At 42.7% G+C, this 21,304-nt stretch overlaps 1 protein-coding gene across 1 annotated transcript; it reads left to right on the plus strand.

The window, feature by feature from the left end:
- The first annotated feature begins 8,572 nt into the window (after positions 1–8,572).
- On the plus strand, positions 8,573–10,090 carry LOC147891131 (uncharacterized). The gene has a single exon (XM_087389585.1). The coding sequence runs from the start codon at positions 8,778–8,780 to the stop codon at positions 10,068–10,070; it is 1,293 nt and encodes a 430-aa protein (XP_087245711.1). The 5' UTR covers positions 8,573–8,777; the 3' UTR covers positions 10,071–10,090.
- Positions 10,091–21,304: the final 11,214 nt, after the last annotated feature.

A 21,304-nucleotide genomic window follows, 5' to 3' on the forward strand; every position in this document is an offset into this window, starting at 1 on the left:
CTTGCTAATCTCATCCATGAGGTCAATGGATTGTAGCTATTTGCCTACATGAGAATCTTCTTCTTATGAATAAATTGGAACATCATTGTTAACCGTGTGGCAACAAGGGCTAGAAGTGCAGTCTAGGACAACAACTATGAGAGCAATGTGTGTGTAGAGTAGTGGCAAAGCTCCGCGTATAATATCTTGAGCCTGAAAAATGGTATGATAAATCTTAAAGGATGAGGATAGCCAAAATCCTCTCTAGAAAATATCCAATCATGCTTGCAAAATCAAGTTCTAGAGAGAGAAATACTAAATCTAGAGAGAGAAAGACTAAAAGCCTACACTTTCAAAAGGTCCCCCCACTTTGCGTAGAGACCCAAAAGGTCCCTCCACTTTGTGTAGAGACCCAAAAGGTCCCCCCACTTTGTGTACAGACCCGAAAAGTGACAGAGTGCCAGAAGCATAGCAAGGTTCTTGTACGAGAATTTGATCACCTAATTGGGATGTCCCATTAAAATTGTGTCAGATAGAGACACACATTTTGTCAATGAGGTCATCCAATAACTCTTGTCTAGCTTTATGGTGGTATTGCCTCCAAAAATCACCAATGGGATTATTGGGCATGGGAATCCTATCTGTATCTTGTTGCAACTCCCTTGTGGGTGTAGATTATCCAATTCTTGAAGCTTATTAATGGAATCATTAATGGTGTCTTCCATTGAAAACTCAAGGGAGATTGGAGGAACATGTGGTCTTGGGGGAGAGGAAGAGGTTATAGGGGAAAAGCTTGAGGTCAAAGCAAGTAATGAATTTGAGAAGGTAGAAGTAGGGATGCTTGTGGAAAGTGAAGGGAGAGCAGGGAAAATTGATTTAGCAACTTGATAATCCTCAAGGGATGGATTGTCAAGTGTTGGAAAAAAGTTGGAGTTAGATTCTTGGATTAGGCGATAGTGTTGAGAGGCATGGCAAGGAATATCGAGTAGCATGGATTTCTGGAAAGGTATGGAGGATAGTACTAGAAATAGGAAGGGATGTGAGTAGATCAGAATAGAGAGTGGCAAGACAGGGGAGATTAGGTTGAAGGTAAACCACATATTCCTCTGGCAGATCCTTATTGCTTCTGGTAGGTATTGACAGCTTTAATTTTGGATTTTTGTGGGAGTTATATCCCATGGAAGTTTCTGGTGATTATTGTAGTATAGGTAGGAGTCCGGCTACTACTCGAAGAGGGGGGCTTCCCATCAAGCATTCATATAGTAGTATTGCATCAGCCTTTAACCATATGAGACTTGCATGTACTAAGAGACAAAACACATTCTTCTTGTCTTCATCCATATGCTCGCATAGATCTCGGAGAGTCTTGGTGCTTACTGGTCTGGTCCAATCAAGACCAGATACTGCATGTAACATTTTGATTTGCAAGTGTTTCCAAAGTATGTGTATTCTTCCTTCAAGGTGATCCTCTTGCTAGAGGACTGCAACAAGCTCTTGGTATAATGTAGTGATGCCTTGTAGCAAAAGATCTTGTGTTGACCCCTCCGCATCGTCATCAGCTTAACCATGGAGTTGTCAACATTGGTGTGATTCCTAGAGAGGCATGCTATTTGGCTCTCTTGCAAAGTCATTATGTGGAATGGTATCCTCTTGGATTTCCACACTTGAGCCCTTCTATTGCGGGAGCAAGACTGAACTGAGTTTCAGTATTCTTTGGCAGAGTTCCACATTGTCATTCTTTGGAGTCTGTTCGGATTGTTACCCTTCCATTCTATCCGCATTGAGAGTAGGTGGGGGGTCTAATTCCCATTTTGGCGATAGTATCAATGTTTCAAAGTCCTCTATATCTTGTGTTGAGAGGGGTGTAGAGTCATCCTCTTGCTATATTGAAAACCCAATTATTATGGCCAATAGATGGGCAATGTAGCTTTTGCCATTATGTGTAGTGGATACATAATTGGTTAGCAGCAAGGATATGTGTTGAGCCCAGTCTTGTAGTTTTGCTCTACCAAGGAGTGTAAGAGTTTTTACCGACATATAGTTTTTTCTCACTCTTGTGTGATTGAAAATGTCAGCCAAAAACTTAGCTGCCTCTTTGCATATGGGATCTAGAATCATATCATGGCGTATTCCCCCGCTTTATGACTTTGTGTTAGGTGGGAATAAATCTTGAATTTCAGAGAACCTTGCATCCAAATATTTCTTTGGATATTCTTCTTGTGCATCTAGAAATGAGAAAGCCTCCTGCATAGTGGATCTACTGAGGTAGATTTGTAAGGTATTTTCTTTATATGTTATTGTGCCATACTTATCTTTCTCCAACTCTCTGCTTTTATATGACGTTATGAATTGACAAATGTATCTTGTCATAGCAAGTATTGGTGACAAGGATTTTAACTTCTCAAAAAGACTACCTAGTCCCTTTGACTGCAAGAAGTTATAAGCATTGGGTGACATGGTGAATGTTGAGACTCGTGGCCATACAAGTTGTATTGTTCCATTTGTTGCTAGCTCTTTGTTGGTCTGGTCCTCAAGGTGTTTTGCACCTGCATCCTGCATAGTCAATTGCTCTAGCTCAATTTCTCCTGCAACTAGTATCCCTTGGTTCTGTGGCATTTCTTCTTGGCATGTTGCATTTATTTGCACATCAATATCGCTGTCTAGAACCACTAGCCGTGGTTGTTTTGGTGCTGACCTTGGGGTTGGTGATTCTGGACCGTGTCCTTCAGGTTAGTGATTTGAGGAGGGCTATTGAGGTTGAGGTTTGAGTCATTTGGCATGGTGTCGCTTTGTCAATGGCGTTGTAGGCCGTTTTCCCATCTTGTTGGACTATTTTCACCCTGGCATTGCACACATGAATCAGGTCCTAGTTTGACAGTGCCAATATAGTACCATGTGCTAAGAGTGCATGTTTCTTTTGTGAGTGGCTAATGCACTTTACTCTTTTTGTGATGAGGGTGCCGTGTGTGTGGATCAAAACAAGTATCTCTTGGGGCTTTTATTTGTGCAATTTATTTGTGGTGCTCAAAACATGTGGGTGCACTATGCATTACTAGTGAGGTGGGCATTCCTCCTATATGCTTAATTTGCTAAGGGAATCATAGGGCAGCTAGGACTCAGTCATCACCTCTGAGCCCTAGGTTGAAATCGATTGAAACTACCTATATGTGCGAAGGCGTACATATGCTAGTGAGTGCTCGTGAAACAATCTAGTCCTAACTATGGAAGACTTGGGGTCCCCAAATCTTCATTATTGTCAGGGATGGCTTGCATGTTGATGTAGTAGCACTTCAGTCGGCTCCCGTTTATTGTTGTTGTGAAGTGGACTCCATCCAGTGTTTCCAACAGCACAGCTCCAATGGGATTCATTTTTCTGACTCTATAAGGTCCTTGACCTAGAAATTCGAGCTTGCCCTTATGGACTTTGGTATTGTATAGCAGAACCAGGTCACCTTCCTTGATGTCTTTGTCTTTGAGGTTTCTATCATACCATGCCTTCCTTCTTCGTTTTTCTGTTGTCATGGCATGGTAGGCAACTAATATGGTCTCTATATGCTTCTCTAATTAGTGGTCTTTCTTTCAACGATGCATGATCTCCCATACGTTCTTGTATTGCTATGCATAGACTAGGTATTACAAACTCCCATGGGACCACTGGTTCAAGGCGGTACACCAATTGAAAAGGTGTATTTCCTATACTGACCTTGAGTGTGGTTCTGTATGCCCATAAGGCTGCATTTAGTTTCTCTGCCCAATCAATACATAGAATTTTGTTGGTGGATTCAGCTTGTCCATTCATTGATGACCATTCGCCCAACCTCAGCTTCAATCCAAATCAACATATAGATGATCCAACAATAAGTCGCCTCTTTCAAAGGGCCATATCTCTTCAAGGGCGTTATGTTTGTTTGAAGAAATGGTTGACACTGGCTTCTTAAAAACTGAGCAAGCAATCTATGGTGTTTGTGGATTACAAGGAAAAGATCGACAAGAAGCTCGCTCCATCATCTTTACCATACTCATTGGGTAAAGACAACCACATCACAACATTGTTTGCAGACCCAACCACTGAGGACGAGTAATCAAGTCAGTCCAGGGGAGTTGTTAACTCTGAGGCAATAAGGGCTAGAAGTGCAGTTTAGGACAACTATGAGAGCATCGCCTGTATAGAGTAGCGGCAAAGCTCCGCTTGTAATATCTTGAGCTTGAAAGATGGTATGATGAATCTTAAAGGATGAGGATAGCCAAAATCCTCTCTAGAAAAGATTCAATCATACTTGCAAAATCAAGCTCTAGAGAGAGAAATACTAAAAGCCTACACTTTCAAAAGGTCCCTCCACTTTGTGTAGAGACCCAAAAGTTCCCCCCCACTTTGTGTAGAGACCCAAAAAGTGACCCCACTTTGTGTAGAGATCCAAAAGGTCCCCCGTAAAAGTGGAGGGACTATTGTCCAAAAGGTCTCCTACAAAAGAGGTCCCACCACGGAGGTACCTACGGATTGTGTAGAGACCAACATGTATAAATATCTCTCAATGGAATGAAGCTCCCACTGTTTGGGGTTCAGTGTTCAAGCTCACTATTGTGTTCATGTGATTGATCTCCATTGCGTCCATGCTCTCTTACACTATTGTGTTCTAGCATGCCCTTACCCTTGCACTCTCTACCCTTGTACTCCCTCCTCCTCCTCCTTTCTCCCTCCTCCTTCCTCCCTCCTCCTCCTCCTCCCTCCTCCCTCCTCCTCCCTCCTCTCTCCTCCTCCTCCTCCTCCTCCTCCTCCCTCCTCCTCCTCCTCCCTCTCCCTCCCTCCTCCTCCACTCTCCTCCTCCTTCCTCATCCTTCCTTGTCCCTCCTCCTCAACCCTTATCCCTTGAATCCGCGAAGGAGACTAGCTCTCTACTCCTCAACCTTGGACTCCTCCTAAACCCTACAACCCCCTCTGAACCCCGGATCTCCTAGTTAACTCTCTCAACCCTGTCCCCCTTTAGAACCTTGAAATCCCCTTCTAAACCCTTGAACTCCCGTGGAGGTGAGAGCCTCCATCAATCGTCATAATCAATCCCTCTTTCTCATTCACACATGCATGAGATCTACTTTCCATGCTTTAGCCTACACCTCTCACCGGAACATGACCCAAGGACCTATGCTACACTTGTGAACACCTATGCTACAATGAGTAATGACACGACTGTAGGTGACCAACACCCTCGAAACCTGCACTTGGGTAAAATAGAGACGACAATCATTTACTTAACATGGGAGACTCTGAGTGGCACTTCATTCAAGGCATTCATGGCAAGTCCCATGGTGTGGTGTGAAGAAGTAATGTGTCTAACTAAACAAATTTAGGGTTGCAAATCATGTTCCATGCGATGCTCTTATGGGATTGAATTTTGCTGATCCATTTGGTATGCATTTGTATATCACATGGGATTGAATTTTATTGATCCATTGGTATTGTTGGTATGCATGCCTATGTATTGGGAGTTTACTCCTTTGGAATATGATCCCATATTGGTTCCCTTTTGAAATTCATACACTTTGTTTTGGTTGGGTCATGGTCGTGTTGGAGATTTTAATTTATGGACAAAGTACAAGGACTGTAATTCAGTATTGGTTGATCTTTATTTCCATCGCTTGATTATGACAGCCAAGGCAATAATCTTGTGATCAATTAGACTACATAAATTGCTGAACTTATGTCCTTTGTCACAAAAATTTTAACTGAACTCAAAATGAGATGATAGTACTTGTTGGTTCCATGTTTACGGTGATATTTAAATTCGCCAATTTGTTAATCAAGTTTGTCCTTTGAGTGATACTTAGCCAAAATTTTCTAAAGAGCTTTGGAATTACATTAAAAATGTACATTTGAATAGATAAACCTATTGGTGAAGACTACATCCACTTTTGATATGTTTAACTAAAGTTTTGGTACCACATTGAAAGTGTACTTTTGAATGGCTAAACCTATTGGTGAAGACTACATTCACTTTTGATATGTTTAATTGTTATGATTTTTTTCCCTTCGTAATGTACTTAAAGTTGGTGTAATGATTGTTTTTGGAAATGATGTCCAAAATTAGGTCAAATGGGTTTAAAAACCTATGTAAAGCATGGTCTTTCAATGTGTAAAAGCTAGGCTTCTACTATGTCTAGTTTAGAATTCAACTGTGTAGGTTCTAGCCAATCAACCTTAGGAAGAAATTGATCTTTTGAGGGGTCAATGTGTGAAAGCTAGAGTTTTACTATGTCCAATTTAGAATTCAATTGTGTAGGCTATGTCCAACCAAACTTAGGAAGAAATTGAGCTTTTGAGGGGTCTTGGGCTTTAAGATTATCCGTGGACTTAAAAGAACTACATCTAATTGGGTTGGATGGGGGTTTAATTAGACTTGTCCTAAATATCTAGTTAAGTATGTTTAACTATAGCTTATAACTTATATTTAACTATAGCTTATAACTTATCTAGTTAAGTATGTTTAACTATAGCTTATAACTTATGTTTCTACTAAGGTAGAAATAACCTTATTTCTTTCTTCTTGAAATATCCACCATTTGTCTTTGAAGGAGAATCTATTTTCTGTGGCACAAAACCAACTTTAGATTTGAAAAAGGATCTTTTATCAAATTTCTTCTTTTTATGAAAAGGAACAGATTGGTTCGAACTCTTCCCTTCTTTTGGCATGTCATTCTTAGGCTTGCAATTCATAGCACCTTATATGGAAGAATTGACTGAATGGGGGTGGAACATATTAATCTTGGCTCTCAATTTGGATTTTAAACTTGCTACATATTTTCACCTTTGCTCTCGCTCACTCACTTTCTCTAAAAATTGTAACTAAAGTAGGGTTGTTCAAAACCTATCAATATATGTAGAGATCGTTTCTTTATCAAATTGTTTGAAAATGCCCCATTGCTGCCTAGCTTTTGCCTTGAAATGTGCTGGTAGAAAATCTTTGTTATAAGCCTTTGGAAAGACTTCCAAGTATCTAGTCGCCTTCTCTTATGCTTAGTGACGTTCCACAAGACTGTAGTGCTCTCAACTAAATGATTAGCATCACATTTGATTTTGCCTTTTTTAGAGAATCACTCCCCTTGAAAATAATCATCTAGCTGGCTAATGCATGAAAAAACTGTGCGTGCATCTTTCTTGCCATCAAAATTTTAGAATGTGAAATATTTTCTACTTATTTTGTTTCCTTTCTTCAAACTCTATACTTTAATCATGGCCTTCACTATCCTGGTCATCTTCGGAATTAGTTGACTCGTAATTGGATGAATGCATTTTCCTCTTCTTACTATTAACTTTCCTTTCCACTTTATCCCTACATTCACGCTCATGTGCCAATTGTGCTTGAAGTGCATCTAACTACTTTTGGAGCATGTGTGTGATTCATGATGGACCTAATTCAGGTAGAAATTCATATGGATGCAAATGAACATAAATAAAGTGGAATGATGGCAAGTAAGGATATTAAGTATATGTAAATATAAGTAGATGAGAGATGCATATGCACTATGAGTGTATCACCAAGGAATAGATTGTGAATGATACTAAGTGTATGAGATGTAAAAGCAAAAAGAAATCACTTATGTCACTCTTGATCAGGTGGAATTTGGACTAGGGTAGGAGATTTGTCATCAATTCTAGTAAACCAATCCTAAGGAGGTGAGCTTATTTGATCTGTGTGAGGGTTTAGGGTTTTAGAGGGATGTGAAACATTTTGTTGATCATCTTCCACAGATTCATAGCTCTGTATTCAAGGTTTTTGATGCAGCCATGAGCTCCAAATCCCCATTCATGGGGGCTGTACTGGTTGTTTCTCCTTCTTGCGCCTCAGCTTCCTCCTTCATTCTCATTGGAATGAGCCACAATCACTGCTTGTTTCTCCGTCTTGCTTGGAAGCCTTTGATTTCGTGCACACAAATATTCCTTGGAGCCAATGATAGGGCTCCATGATGTTAACCTTGAAGATTCTTCAAGTTGATCTCTTGAGAACAGTTCAACGAATCATGAAGGCACTTTGGGCAAAACAACATGTGAGAATAGTTGCCTAGCTATGCTTTGGGATGTTGCCATGAGCGAGAACCCTCTCTTAGAAAGCTTTAGGTTGTTGGGTTAGGCATGGCTAAAAAATGTGCTCTTACATAATGCAACTAGCAAAAAGAAAGGCATGACTGAAAATGTGCTCTTACATAATAACCAAGGCACCTATTGGACAACTTGGTCTCTTGTTGGCCTTAACCCAAGGGCCACAAAATCTTGCATATGAAAACCTGGCAGCTTTGTAGCTGACATAAGAGAAGAGAGCCTTGAGATTTGCGTGCAGGAGGTACAAATTTCCCGTGTCCTATGGATTTGAAACTCCAAACCCCAGATCCAAATCCCCCATGCAAACAACACACGCGCGCTCACGTGTGTGTGTGTATACAGACACCAAGGGCTATGGTAGGGGCCGGGGTGCCGAACGGCCAAGATGCGAGCGTAAACCGTGCAAGGTAAGGGTCTTATAGTAAACCAATCGTAGTAAACCAATCCTAAGGAGGTTAAGATCTCTGCCCAAAGATGAGGGTTTAGGGTTTAAGAGACAGAGAGATGTTGATCTGTGTGTTCATCTTCAAAAGATTGATAGAGCTCCTCGGATTCAAGGTTTTTGATGGCAGCCATGAGCTTCAATTCCGTTTTCATGGCGGTACTGCTTGTTTCTCCTTCCTCCTCCTTCGTTCTCCCCCCCCTCCTGCATCTTCTCACAGCTCCATCTCCTTTGTTTGCTCCTTGATCTGCTCTTAGCTCAGCTATGGGATTGATCGACATTGTTAAAAAGGCCCAGAGCTTGGGTCCCTTCCCTCAGTCCTCCTTTGGTTTCTCCCCTCTCCAGCCTTCCTGGCTTCTTACCGAGCCTCGAGTCCCACAGGACAACCAGAGTAGCCCCTCCGGTGAGCCAGAGGACCTTGTCAGCTGGCGTGGCGTACCTTCCGTTAGTGAATCTGTTAGGCAGAGTATAGACGACGAAGAACGACTAATCGCAGCTGTGAATGAGAAGTTAGAGGGGACCGACGCTCTGTCGCCCAGCATCCTCGATGGTTTGCTGAGGGCTAGTGTTCTGAAAAAACACAGTGCAGGTAAAACGGCTTCGACCTTCAAATTGTTGAAGAAAGCTGCTCCTGGGTTGGGACCGAAGCTTCTGAACACGATTTTACGGGCGTGCGTTGTTATTGGGTATTGGGATGCCGTGCAGGCGATGCTTGATTCGCATTCCGTTGCCGGGAATACTTACCCTGACCTCGTCTCGAAGCTAATAGAAAGTAATAATGCCTCTCTTCTCTGCCTGTGGATCAGAAATGTGCGTGATCCGCGCTTTTCTGATGTGTTATCGGTTCTGAAGTTTTTCCTAAAGAGCCAACGAGCTGGTAAGTCTCTTGCCGCTGTTCGTCAGCAATGGAGGCAAACAGCGCTAGATATGATAGCCAGAGTTGCCGAGATGGGGTTGAATAAGACAAATTATGCAGATGGTCGAGGGAACGGCGATATGGTGATTGAAAATGGTTTACCTGGGTCAAGTCAGAAGAAAGAGAAAAGTTCTAAGGTGCCAAAAGAAGATCTCAAATCAAAGGCGGTCTTATTAGGCGCTGCTGTTGATGAATTTCAGCCTTCCGAGCTGTGCCTCCACTATCTAGTTGCATCGGGGCAAGATGAAGCCGTTTTGGCTTCTATTTTGTCGCAGCTGGACACAAGCGAGGTTTTGAGGCTTTTGCGTTATTTAGAAAAATGGTTGAAGAAGCACTCTAGACAATCGATGGTGTGCTCTGTTCCCTACAGGAAAAAGGATATGTGGATTCCTTCTCTTGCACAGATTCTGCAGTGGGTTTCTGCTATTCTGGATGGGCATTACACGACTCTGATTCTCTTTTCTGACTTTCATGTGGAACTTCGATCAATACAGGTTGTAGTCAGAGAATTAGTTGATGTAGGTCATAAGTTGGCACCATTAGTTGGTATCACAGAACATATACGGACTAAAGGACTTCTACCTGTCCAAGCTCCAGTCAATGGTGATGAAGACCATGTCATCGAATACTTGGAAATTTAATCTACGATTTTTAATTGAAATCGTGATGTCCAACGTGAATTAATTTTGAAGGCTTTCTGTGAGTTGATGTTTCGAAAGAAAGTCCATTCAAACATGCCACAGCAGATAAGGTGTACGCCTAATCGCTACTTGAAAGTTGTCCCTTTGCACAATTTGATCAATGTTTGAAAGTGATACACGAGATGCAAACAGCTTCTAGCAGTCGCTTCGCTTCCAAGAGAGTACCAAAGCTAATGTACAAGGATATGAAGTCTTTGTTGAAGTTCAGGCATTGCCTAGGAATTTTGATCGTGTTATATTCTCAGTAACCATGATAAAGGGGCGTTTACTTTTCCTTTTACTAAACCAAATTGCAGGTATTTCGCTCTATCTTGCCAGGTCTTCCCATAACAGATTCAGTAATCATGATGAAGATTATTTTTTAATTTTACCTAAACCACTTATTGCTCAACGAGTAAGTAAAATATATTTTGTTGAGTTTGTTGTCGACTCTAGCCTGATGCATGGCTAAATGTTACTATCATCTAGCATGAGAGTTTTTTAACGTTAGCTCGCTGAAAGCTTTTTAAAAGCCAAATAGTAGTGTATTTAGAAAGCTAGTATCTTAAAGAATGGACTCTTCCTTAAATGTATTTGTAGTTGTATGCCCTTTGACTTAAAGTGCTGTGGCATATACTTTGGCACTGTACTAACCTTAAGAATATGTTTAATACGCTCCTAGAGTAAATTGCACTCTTTCCTGTGACCTGAAGGCACTTCTTGTACATTGTCAACGCTTCCTTTTGAATATTTATGGAGAAATTCTGATTTCAAGCTTTACGGCAATACACATTGATGGAACCATTGGCTCTGCATGAAGTTGAACGTGCATCAATAGAACGGACCTAGACTTTCATGGCCATTCATGTTGTGCTTAAAATCATGTGTATTGAAAGTGTAAGGTTGTAGAAATGGATGTGGTTTGGAAATTGTTTCTGTGTTGGAAGTACTGTCCTCATGTTGTGTATGTCATAAGTTTTTCATATGCTCCTAGGACAAAGTAGAACTTGTTCTTTCGAACAATGTTCAGATGCTACCATATTACTTCAAGTCAACTTTACTGAATGGAAATCATTCGTGGGAATGCTCTGATTTTCCAAAGCTTTACAGCTATATTCATGGGAGCTATTAGCATGTACTGCAGCTGAAGTGCTGCTGCATCTCATGAATAGAATATCAGCTCACTCCTTGCAAAAGATGTTACACTCTGTCATCTATCTGTTTTGACCAACTTAAAGATGGTCAGTCAGATATAAGCTGCTGATGGGTGCTGGATATTGGGCTTTAAATCTTTGAACACTGCATTGCTGATGTCTACTGCTGATTCGATGTTGTGCTACAGTTGTGGTTTGGAGGTTATCCCACTGACCTAATCACCTTACAATGACCCTTTTTGGTGGCTGAGCTCATGTTTGTATTAGAGCTGCTGCTGTACCTTCCTTAGGCCACTCACCTGCAATCTTCATCACTTGGGATATTTTGAATGTCGTAGGTGCGTACTAATTGCAGATGGTACCCTCTTTTACAGCTATAGCTGTAAAATGGGGCTTTGTCATGAATACTGCATCATATGACATAGATTCTATAAGCACAATGCTAACCTGGTGGCACTTCCAAACAAAGACGTCCCAGTCTCTGATACTGGCTTCAACTGAATCTGTCACTCTCATGTCCAGTTATCTGCAACTGCTTAACTATGGGACAGCTTCCTATGCAGCTGCTACTGTTGAGTACATGACACATGTGACACTCGTCCACCGCCAACATGCAGTAGGCTCTGAATGTTTCCTCCTAGCATGTGACAACACTGGGACAAAGTGGCCGAAGACGTAAAACTGACAATAAATCATAGATTGAATACAGGCCAGGTACCTTCTGGAAGTACCGCTTTGGTGCTGGAAGACCTTCCACTTGTACCAACTGATAAACTCTGCATTTGAGCTCCAGTCTGTGTTGCCAAACTCTTACTTTCTTTTGGTATTGCTAAACTCCTCCTCCATTCATCCTCTTTCCATCTGTGATGATGTTTGAGTGACAGCTGTCCTTCACCCTCAAAAGAATCTGGCTCCTACCACAATTCAACATACACATGGTCAAACCTATGGTCAGCATATCTAACCTCACGGCAGGTTATTAAACCGAATATTCAGGTATAAAATCTGGCTCATCTTATGTTGGATTTTGCCAAGAAGCAGCCACAAGGAAGGCAGACTTGGGTTACCAATGCACCTTGTCACTCATCCTTGCGAGATTGATCCTCCTCATCATCCTGTTGGGAGGTCAACATCTCCTGATGTCACCTAGAGAGATAGGGCCTTGCTTGTGGGCACTGGGTGTGCCCGCCCAGTGAGTGAGGCCAGGGTCGATGAGTGAGGACTGTGTTGTGGGTGTGCCTGCCCCCTGTGAGGGTAGAGTAAGATAAGCTCTCTTGGAGGCGTATGTTAGGGAAGCAGGTGTCGGCTCTTGGAGAGGGGCAGACTAGCAATGTGGCAGGGTCTACAGCCCTCATATGGGGGCTGTACAGCAGCTTTTATAGAGTCCAGAGGGGGTCGGCCCCCTAGCTGCTAGGTCGGCTCCCTAGGCTGTGGCGGGCACCTCTATCTAGGGCTGTTTGCAGCCCTTTTTAGGCTGGATGATGGCTTGTTGGGTCGGCCACTTTGCAGGTTGTTCGGCCAGCCTGCCCTACCTGACCAGGGGGGGGCTGGGGCGTATATATAGGCCACCCCCTCAGCCCTCATTTCATCGCTTGCTGGAGCAGCATAGCCAGCCCAGTTGTGCCAGGTCTGGAGCAGGGTTGTGGAGTAGTTCTACCACCCGTGTGCCCCCAGTGGTTGAGGTTGTTGAGCTGTCCTGTGGAGCTCTCAAGCAGCCTGTTGTGCAGAGGTTTTCCCCCAGGTGTAGTGGAGCTTTTGCCAGAGATCACTTGCAGTTCTCTGGTGCGCCTCTCTCCTCCTCAGTGCTGTGTGAGAGGCATGCTGTCTCTCTCTCTCTCTCTCTCTCTCTCTCGTCGAGGTGAAAGAAGCCAGGAAAGCAGGAATGTGGGCAGTCTACCGAGGTGGGATTGCACTAATTAGAGATTTCATATCTAAACCTAAAGACCCTATCTTAATCTAATGTAATGAAGGCCATTTTTGATACAGTACTAGGACTTAGACAAGTGTTAAATAATCTAAGTTGCCATGTGCACTCCTCGAATCTTTGAGTTTCAGAGATGTAGTAGTGACTTTTTTTTTTGTGGTACGTTGTCTCATAGTCCCATGAGGGTTTCTGAAAACGTTAATATCTTTCTTTCTTCTCTCTCTCTCTCTCTCTCTCTCTCTCTCTCTCTCTCCTGTTCATTTCCGTTACAGGACTCACATGGTATCAGAGCCATGGTTGGCTTGAGACCCGAGGAGTGGGGAGAGTGTTGAGCCAGCATACAAAGAGGAGGTTTAAAGTGCTGCTCGGAGGTTTCTTCGAGGAGCAGCATGTGCGAGGAGTGGACTCTTTGGGTGCCCAGCAAGGGTTGACTTTCAAGGGTGTCTTCAGATCAGAGGTGTGTTCCCAAGGGACGGATAGCAAGGAGTGAAGGTACATTGCGCTGTCAGCCCCTTCATCCTCTTCTCCAGCCCTCAGCTTCCTCTTCACTTTGACATGGCGGCTTTGTCCGAGATGGCAAAGAACAAGACCCAAATCCCAATGTTGCCCACGTTCCCAATTGACCTGCAGTTGGATGGGCTCAATTACAGCATCTGGCAGGTTTCATCTTGGTAGGTGTTGCCAGACCAGATCCTCTTGCGACCAAATCCTCTTGCGAAAGACCTTGGCATCCTAGTGCAGAAGGAGGCCAAGACCTTGTCTCAGCTCTGGGACCGTGTCAATGCAAGGGTGAGATCGTTCTTTTTTCTCAACTGTACTCCTCAGGTTATTAATCACCGATAAGCACATGAGAGTGGCCAAGAGTATATGGGAGCATTTGGCGTCCATGTATAATTGAACCTCTCCCATGTAGAGGGTTTCCTTAGAAGTCCAAATGTGATTGTTAGATCCCAAGAAGTCTTCATCCATGCGGGACCACATTAACAAGTTATAGGAACTTCAGCAGGAGATCTTCTAGGCAGGGAAGCAAATATTGTCGGAGGATAGAGCCATTACTATATAGTCTCAACTATCATCCCAGTATGGGGCCTTCTATTCGTCCTTGATCACCAGTGTAGGATGAATGAGTTGACGTGGGAGGAATTGGTCATCCAATGGTGCTTGACCAGGAGTGCTTTGAAGATCGTACCAATGAGAGTCAGCATGAGGCTTTGGCAACTGAGCAAAAAGGCAAAAAGCAATTGACAGTTGAGGAATGAGAAGCACTCAAGGCATCCCGTACGTGTAACCAATGTGCCCAGAAAGGTCATTATTGGCGGCAATGTCTCCAAAGGTAGAAAGCAATTGACAGTTGAGGAACGAGAACTCAAGGCATCCCCTACGCGTAACCAATTTGGCCAGAAAGGTCATTATTGGCGGCAATGTCTCCAAAGGAACGTTGAGGGTCCAGTATTAGTTGGCTAATAGTGTTACTACTACGACGACGTAGACTAAGGGATCCCTGCAAATGAACCTAAGGGATCACGATATCCCAAGGGGTTAATCCTAAGGTATCCTGATATCCCAAGGAGTTAATCCTTCCTTGCGAACGAATGAACCTACAGCTCATGTTTATGGACTTACCCAAGAATGTCCTTATCCCAAGGGCACCCGTACACACTCCTTTTTAAAGTGTCTAATCATTGGACCTAACCCCATCTTTAATGCCAACTCATTCTATGACTTTGGTTCATAACAATCCTCCCACAACACAGGTTGTCAGAAAGTAATGAGTAGTTTACTTTGGTATCAGAGCTTAGGCAGTGGTCTTGAACTCTGTGCTTTCTCTTGTTGAGTCCTAGCATCCATCATTGAGTCAATCTTGCCATCATGGCAGCCAATGGTCATGATCCTCCTCCTAACCTACATGAGTTGAGCTCTCTCTTGTCTAATATTGCTCAATAGATCCAAGTTTTGGAAAGCAATCATGCGGGAACTCACAATGCGGGACCCCAATCCCAAGGAAGAGGCTGTCTGCAACTCACAATACGGGACCCCAATCCCAAGGAAGAGGTCTTGCAGACAGCCACAATTCCAACAGAGAGGGAAGGTCATACTCTTTCTCCCCTCCTCGAGATAGACGGCGGCATCAAAGTCCATCTCCCTCCAAATGTTCCAGGAGAGGATGCTACAAAAAGCATAAGGTACCTCTGGGAGACAAGCTCTTCAAGTTTACCAAATACAAGGGAGATGATAAGCCAGAAATCTTGCTGGCCTAGATCCAAGACCTCGAATATTTCTTTGAGGGGGACAAGTATGAAGAGAAGGCTAAGCTCCAATTTGCAGTCCTACACTTGCAAGACCATGCTTCACTCTGGTGGGCAGCTATGATAAAATCTCGATAGCAGGCCCACACCTGGAGGCACTTCAAGAAGCATTTGATGAGGCACTTCCTGCCCAAAGAGTTCAAGAGAGACATGATGGTTCATTGGGACATACTCCATCAACGACAAGAAGAGAAAGTCAGTATGTTGATCATTTTTGGGATACCTTGCTAAAAGTTTAAGCTCTTAGTAGGAAAGATAAATAGGAGCAACAAAGGAAGTTCTTCGCTGGTCTAAGGTATTCCATCCAAAATGAGGTAGACATCAACGCTCCTACTTCTCTGGAAGATACCATCAATGTCGCTTTGAAGATGGAAAAGAAGCAATTCTTCTCCAACAAGCGCAACGGAAGCAACAAATGGAAGTTCCAAGGACCCTCCTCAAGGGAGCAAAAGGGTAAGGACACACCAAAGGAGCTGAAGACAGCCAACCAACCTCCTCCAAAGAAAGCAACCCGAACTTTAAGCTCTTTATTCTCGCAACAAAAACAGAAGTACTACTCCGACGGACAACGTTTCAAGTGTGGCAAGCAAGGCCACAACTTCTACGAGTGCCTGCAAGCTGCGAATTGGCAATAAAACTAAGGTTTCCTTGCAGGTATGGAGCCCAGGGTAGAACCCCTAAAAAGTGGTCATTTGGCCACTTTCACTAAGCATTTTAAAACACTTGGTGAAAGTGGCCGAATGACCACTTTTCAGGGGTTCTAGCTTGTGCTATGTTGCAACAAATTTGCCTTAATATTTTTGCATTTCATGTTATGGGTTTGGATTTTTTAGAATATCTATGTTAATTTGGCAAAAAACAAGCACGAGTATGCTTGTCAGTTATAGGGGCTAGACCACCCTGAAAAATGGTCAAATGGCAACTTTCACTAAGAGTTTTAAAACGCTTGGCAAAAGTGGGCATTTGACCAGATTTGAGGGTATCTGAGCTAGGCTTCAATCATAATATGTGACGTAATTTTCTTGTGCATTTTGACCAAAATATGGCACTTTAATGAAGCCAAATAAAAATTACTAAAAATAACTCCTTTTTTCCAAGCCGTTCAAAAATTGGCAAGGAAACAAGGTCTCAATAGGAGGTCTAGTCTAGAACCACCCTAGACCTCCTAAAAAGTGGTCTTTTGACCACTTTCAAGGGGTGTAGCTTGGGCTCTAGTGCAACAAAATTGCCCTCAAAGTTTGGATTCAAATTGGAAATTTTGGGAATCAAACAGCGAAAACATGAAAACACATCTCCACTTTCCTAAACCTCTGTAGAATTTGGGAAAGAAATTGTCAAATAAGCTAGCCCGTTAATAGGCCTTGCCCACTTGAACAGTGGTCATTTGGCCACTTTCACTAAGCATTTTAAAACACTTAGTGAAAGTGGCCAAATGAACACTTTTCAGGCACTCTAGCTTGGGCTCCAAACCTTGGATTGTGCCCTTAAAATGAGCATAATTTTTATCAAGACTTTACAACACTATTTGCATAAAGGTGTTTTAATAGCTACAGAAGAAATTAATGAGAAGCTTCTTTCTTGGTTGCAATGCAAAGTGCCTCCACATATGTTGTTGGATCTTTACTCATTACTTTTGAGTGAAGATGGGGCTCCAAAGCCATTGTAGACTATTTCAATGAATGGCATGGAGGATGGAAGGGACTTGAGCCGATGAGAGTGTCTGGGCACTTGAATGCTGAACCAGAATAGCCCTATTGGGCTAGCAGCTCAATGCTATGTTTCAACATAAGGTGGGAACACACTTTTGGGCTACTAGGGCTACGAGCCCACACAAGGAAGCCCTCTAAGAGCATGTTCCCACTTAAGACCACTTGAGCGTGAATGCCAAGCTGTGGGTTGAGTGTTAGAGCATGCGGGAACGGGTCTTGCAACCCTATGTGTCAACCTCAAGGGACTCTCCAAAGTCTTATAACAAGGATTGTAATGGATGCAAATCTTTCTTAGAATTCAAGCATGATATTTAAAAAACACCATCGTGTATGTTTTCATGATTTTTAGAAACCCAGTAGTGCCCTTTGCACAAATATGAGGTAGTCGTATAAACTAGTGTTGGGGATTCCAACCCATTTTTCTTTTTATGTTAAGCCAGGCAATCTCCAATTCTCGAGGACAAGATAAACAGGTACAAACACCACTGGTGACTCTCTGAACCTTGTCAAAGAAACCTCAGATCGGAGGCAAAATCCACAACCAAAGATCTGTTAAAAGCCCCGGTTCGGAGGACAAACAAAATAAAAATTATTATTAAAAAAAGTTTTTCTGGACTGACCAGATCTGGCCGACCAGATTGACCTGGTCGGTCAAATCTGACCAGGTCGGTCAACCTATTGGTTGACCGATTAAAAGCCCCTTCTTATTTAAAGGGGGGGGGGGGCTAGGTATTCTATTATCTCCTCTCTTCCAGCTCCAGAGGTACCTGCACACCCTGAGCCACTTCTGCCTCCTGGCTGCCTCAACTTCTGCCTCCTCTGCTGCCTCAACCTCTGCCTCTTGGCTGCCTCCTCTGCTGCCTCAATCTTTGCCTCCTGGCTGCCTCCTCTGCTGCCTCCTGGCTCCCTCCTTTCTGCTCCAGATCTGCCCTCTTTTCTGCTCCAGATCTGCCTTCCTTTCTGCTTCAGTTCTGCCCTCCTTTCTGCATCAAATCTGCTCCAATTTCTGCTCCAAATCTGCCTTTTTTTAGCTTCATATCTATCCCAACTTCTGCTCCAGATCTGCCCTCAACTTCTACTCCAGATCTACCTCCAACTTCTGCTCCAGATTATGTTCTTCCTATTCCAAATCTGCAGCAACCCCTGCATCAGTTTGCTATCTCAGATTTGGTTCAGTTCCAACTTGTGGAGCTAGTGCAGAAGTCCACTACACTTGTCAGGACTAACGTTTGCTTCCTCCAGAGCTTCTCTCACATCTTCACTTGTACTGAGTTCCGTTTGTGATATATATATCTTCTTCAGCCATTAATTGTCTTCAGTATTGTTTTATTTGTCTCCAAGCATTTTCTTTATACTCTTATGTGTCATTTGGTCGTTTGGCATAGTGCTTGATAAATCTTATACAAAATGATGTTGAACCAATTGGGATTTGTACCTTGGAAGGATCCATTGAAATTCCCTCAAGAGTAATAATGTGGCCTAGGTATTCCACCTTTTGCACCATAAATGCACACGTAAAAGGCCTCGCATAAAGTTGATGCATTGAAAGTCGTTGTCATATTTTTGAAATTCATAGTAAGAATGAAAAAAGAAGATGGATTCACCTTGCACAACCATTGTCTAGTAGCACAAAGGCCAAAACTCTAAGAACTCATATTGCACGCAGTCTTTTTCTACTATAACTTCTATTTCACAGCCATCACTAATAGGCTTTATAAATCTTATGGTTAAGTTTAGTAGTATACTCACTGACTTTATAGTTCTTGAAGAGTGGTCTATAGGCTTCAGAATAAGATTAAATTTGATCTTCTCTCTTTTTAAAATTCTTTTGTTTTGTAATGACACCAAGCAATAAATGGTTATTAGTATACATGGAGGTACTATATAGATGTGGTCTTCCTCCCTAGGGTAGAGTCTTGTACCCTCCACATGGATCTTGAGGGCCAAGGCAAGATTGATTGTGAGATATTAGAGCATTCAAGTGATTTCATGAAGGACATGATTGGAATTGAGGGACACACCTAAGAATATGCCTCTAGCAAAGCAAACTAGTAAGGAAAAGAAATGAGAATCTTATAATATGTATTGTGGGGATTAAACTGTGCCTTTACCCCGGTTATGTACAATACTCAAACACATATATAAATGAATGAAAAAGAAGATTAGGGTGGTTCTGAACCCACCAAAATGTGTGGCTCTCTATTTCTCTCTCTCCTTCTTCCGTTTTTGCTTCCATTGAGAGCACTGTCAACTGGTATCAGAGCCCGGGTGATCTAGCTGAGCGTGCATGAATGCTTAGAAGCTCAGCAGCTCTGTGGGAGGAAGGAGAAGCTTTGTGGGAAGCTTTGTGGGGAGTTTACTTGCATTCGAATGTGCAGAGACCTTGGAGGAACCTTTGGAAAAGTCACTTTGGCTTTGCGAAGTGGTTTTTTGAGAGCCTGTTAAGTGGTTTCAAAGAAAAAGTCGTTTTTTGAGCTTTTTCCTATTCCATTCAATGATAGAGACTCCGTATTGACTTGTAGAGGCAACTATTGCTTGGTTTTGGTGTCCACTTCACTTCAGGAGCTTGGAAACACCTTCATTCTTGAATCTGGGATCATTTCATTGGATTTCTGGCTCACTGTGTCAGTTTCTGCGTTTTTTGCCCGGGTGTTGGAACTCAAGTTTGGAGCAACCATTTGCAGATCTGTCAGTTCCAGTGGACTCAGGAGGTCCTAAAACTTCTATGTTGCTCATCATTCACACTTCGGTGGAGTTTACAAACAGCTCTGTTTCCAAAAACGTTTTTCAGTCCGTGTGTTGGACCCAGTGATTGAGACCACGGTTTCCAAAACCGTCTGTCCCATTGCGTTTCGGACGCCCAAAAACCCCTACCTATCAGTTCTTGCGCAATTCGGTGGAGGATTTTCAGAGTTATAGATCTGTGTGTATTCGATTTCGTCTCTCTGTTATGCATTTTTCATTCTAAGGTTTTGAAACCACAGATTTATGCCACATGGCAGTGGATAAGTGTTGACTCCCATTTCTCACTCATCAGTTGGGATTTTGGAGTTCTGGCAGAAGAGAGATATTTGCAAATTTTCTTGCTGAGTCCGATTATGCAATGGCGCCCATGTTTTGAGAAGTCTCAGGTTCTATTTTCAGTAGCGGTCATTACCGTGGGACCATGATTTCTTGAGCATACCTTATGCAGATCACTCTGGTTGCAGTTTGAGCACTGTGCGCTCATTTGTGGTGTGCATTTGGTTGCAGTGAATGATTTATAGGCCATTTGGATGCATTGCGGTCCTTATTGGATGCACTGATAGGCCCAAATTGCCTTGTGGGATGCTATTTTTATGGACGCTTTGCACATGGATGCTATTTTATGTTGATGGACAGCTTTGACACATTGCAGGTGATGCACTGATAGTGCTATGCTCTCTTGGATGAGATATTATCAATGCATATGCCGGTGGACAGTGTTTATGCTTGAGTCATTTGGCACTTATTGGCATTTTGGATTGCCATTGCAGTTGGCATTTTCTTTTGCGCCAGATTTGCTCATATGGATTCATAGTATATGCACATGAGTCAGATGCATCTTTTGATGCTTTGAGCTTTGAGTTTTTGGTGATATTTCAGTCTATTGTGGCATACACATTTGGGTGCACCTGGTATTTGGTGTGATTCTCTCTTGCGGGCACTAGCATTTGGGATTTTGTTTCATTTGCATCATGGCATCCTCTTCCATGTCTGAAAAGGAGTTTTTCAGCATTAAAAGAGTTTGATGGGACAAACTTTTCTTTGTGGAAAGAACAAATAAGGGATGTGCTTATTCAAAAGAAGCAGATTAAACCCTTGGCAGGGATTGAAGCTAAGCCTGCAAATATGTCTGAGGACGATTGGAATGAGTTGGATGCATTAGCAAAGTCTACTATTAGACTTCATCTTGCAGAGTCAGTTTATTTCATAGTAGTAAATGAGCAAACTACGAAAGATTTGTGAAAGAAACTGTGTGCCACTTATGAGAAGGAAACTGCTTCTAACCTCCTCAGAGCCCTCAGATGCTAAGATGGCAGACCCACCAACAGAGAAGACTAAAAGATCTTGCAGAAGTAAG

This window comes from Dipteris shenzhenensis, chromosome 18 (assembly GCF_047967505.1).
Source record: "Dipteris shenzhenensis isolate YYH24624 ecotype China chromosome 18, Dip_SZ_1.0, whole genome shotgun sequence".
Lineage (NCBI taxonomy): Eukaryota > Viridiplantae > Streptophyta > Polypodiopsida > Gleicheniales > Dipteridaceae > Dipteris > Dipteris shenzhenensis.

Bases quoted from the DNA above. Each gene is read 5' to 3' on its own strand.
- LOC147891131 (XM_087389585.1), top strand. From the start codon at position 8,778: ATGGGATTGATCGACATTGTTAAAAAGGCCCAGAGCTTGGGTCCCTTC.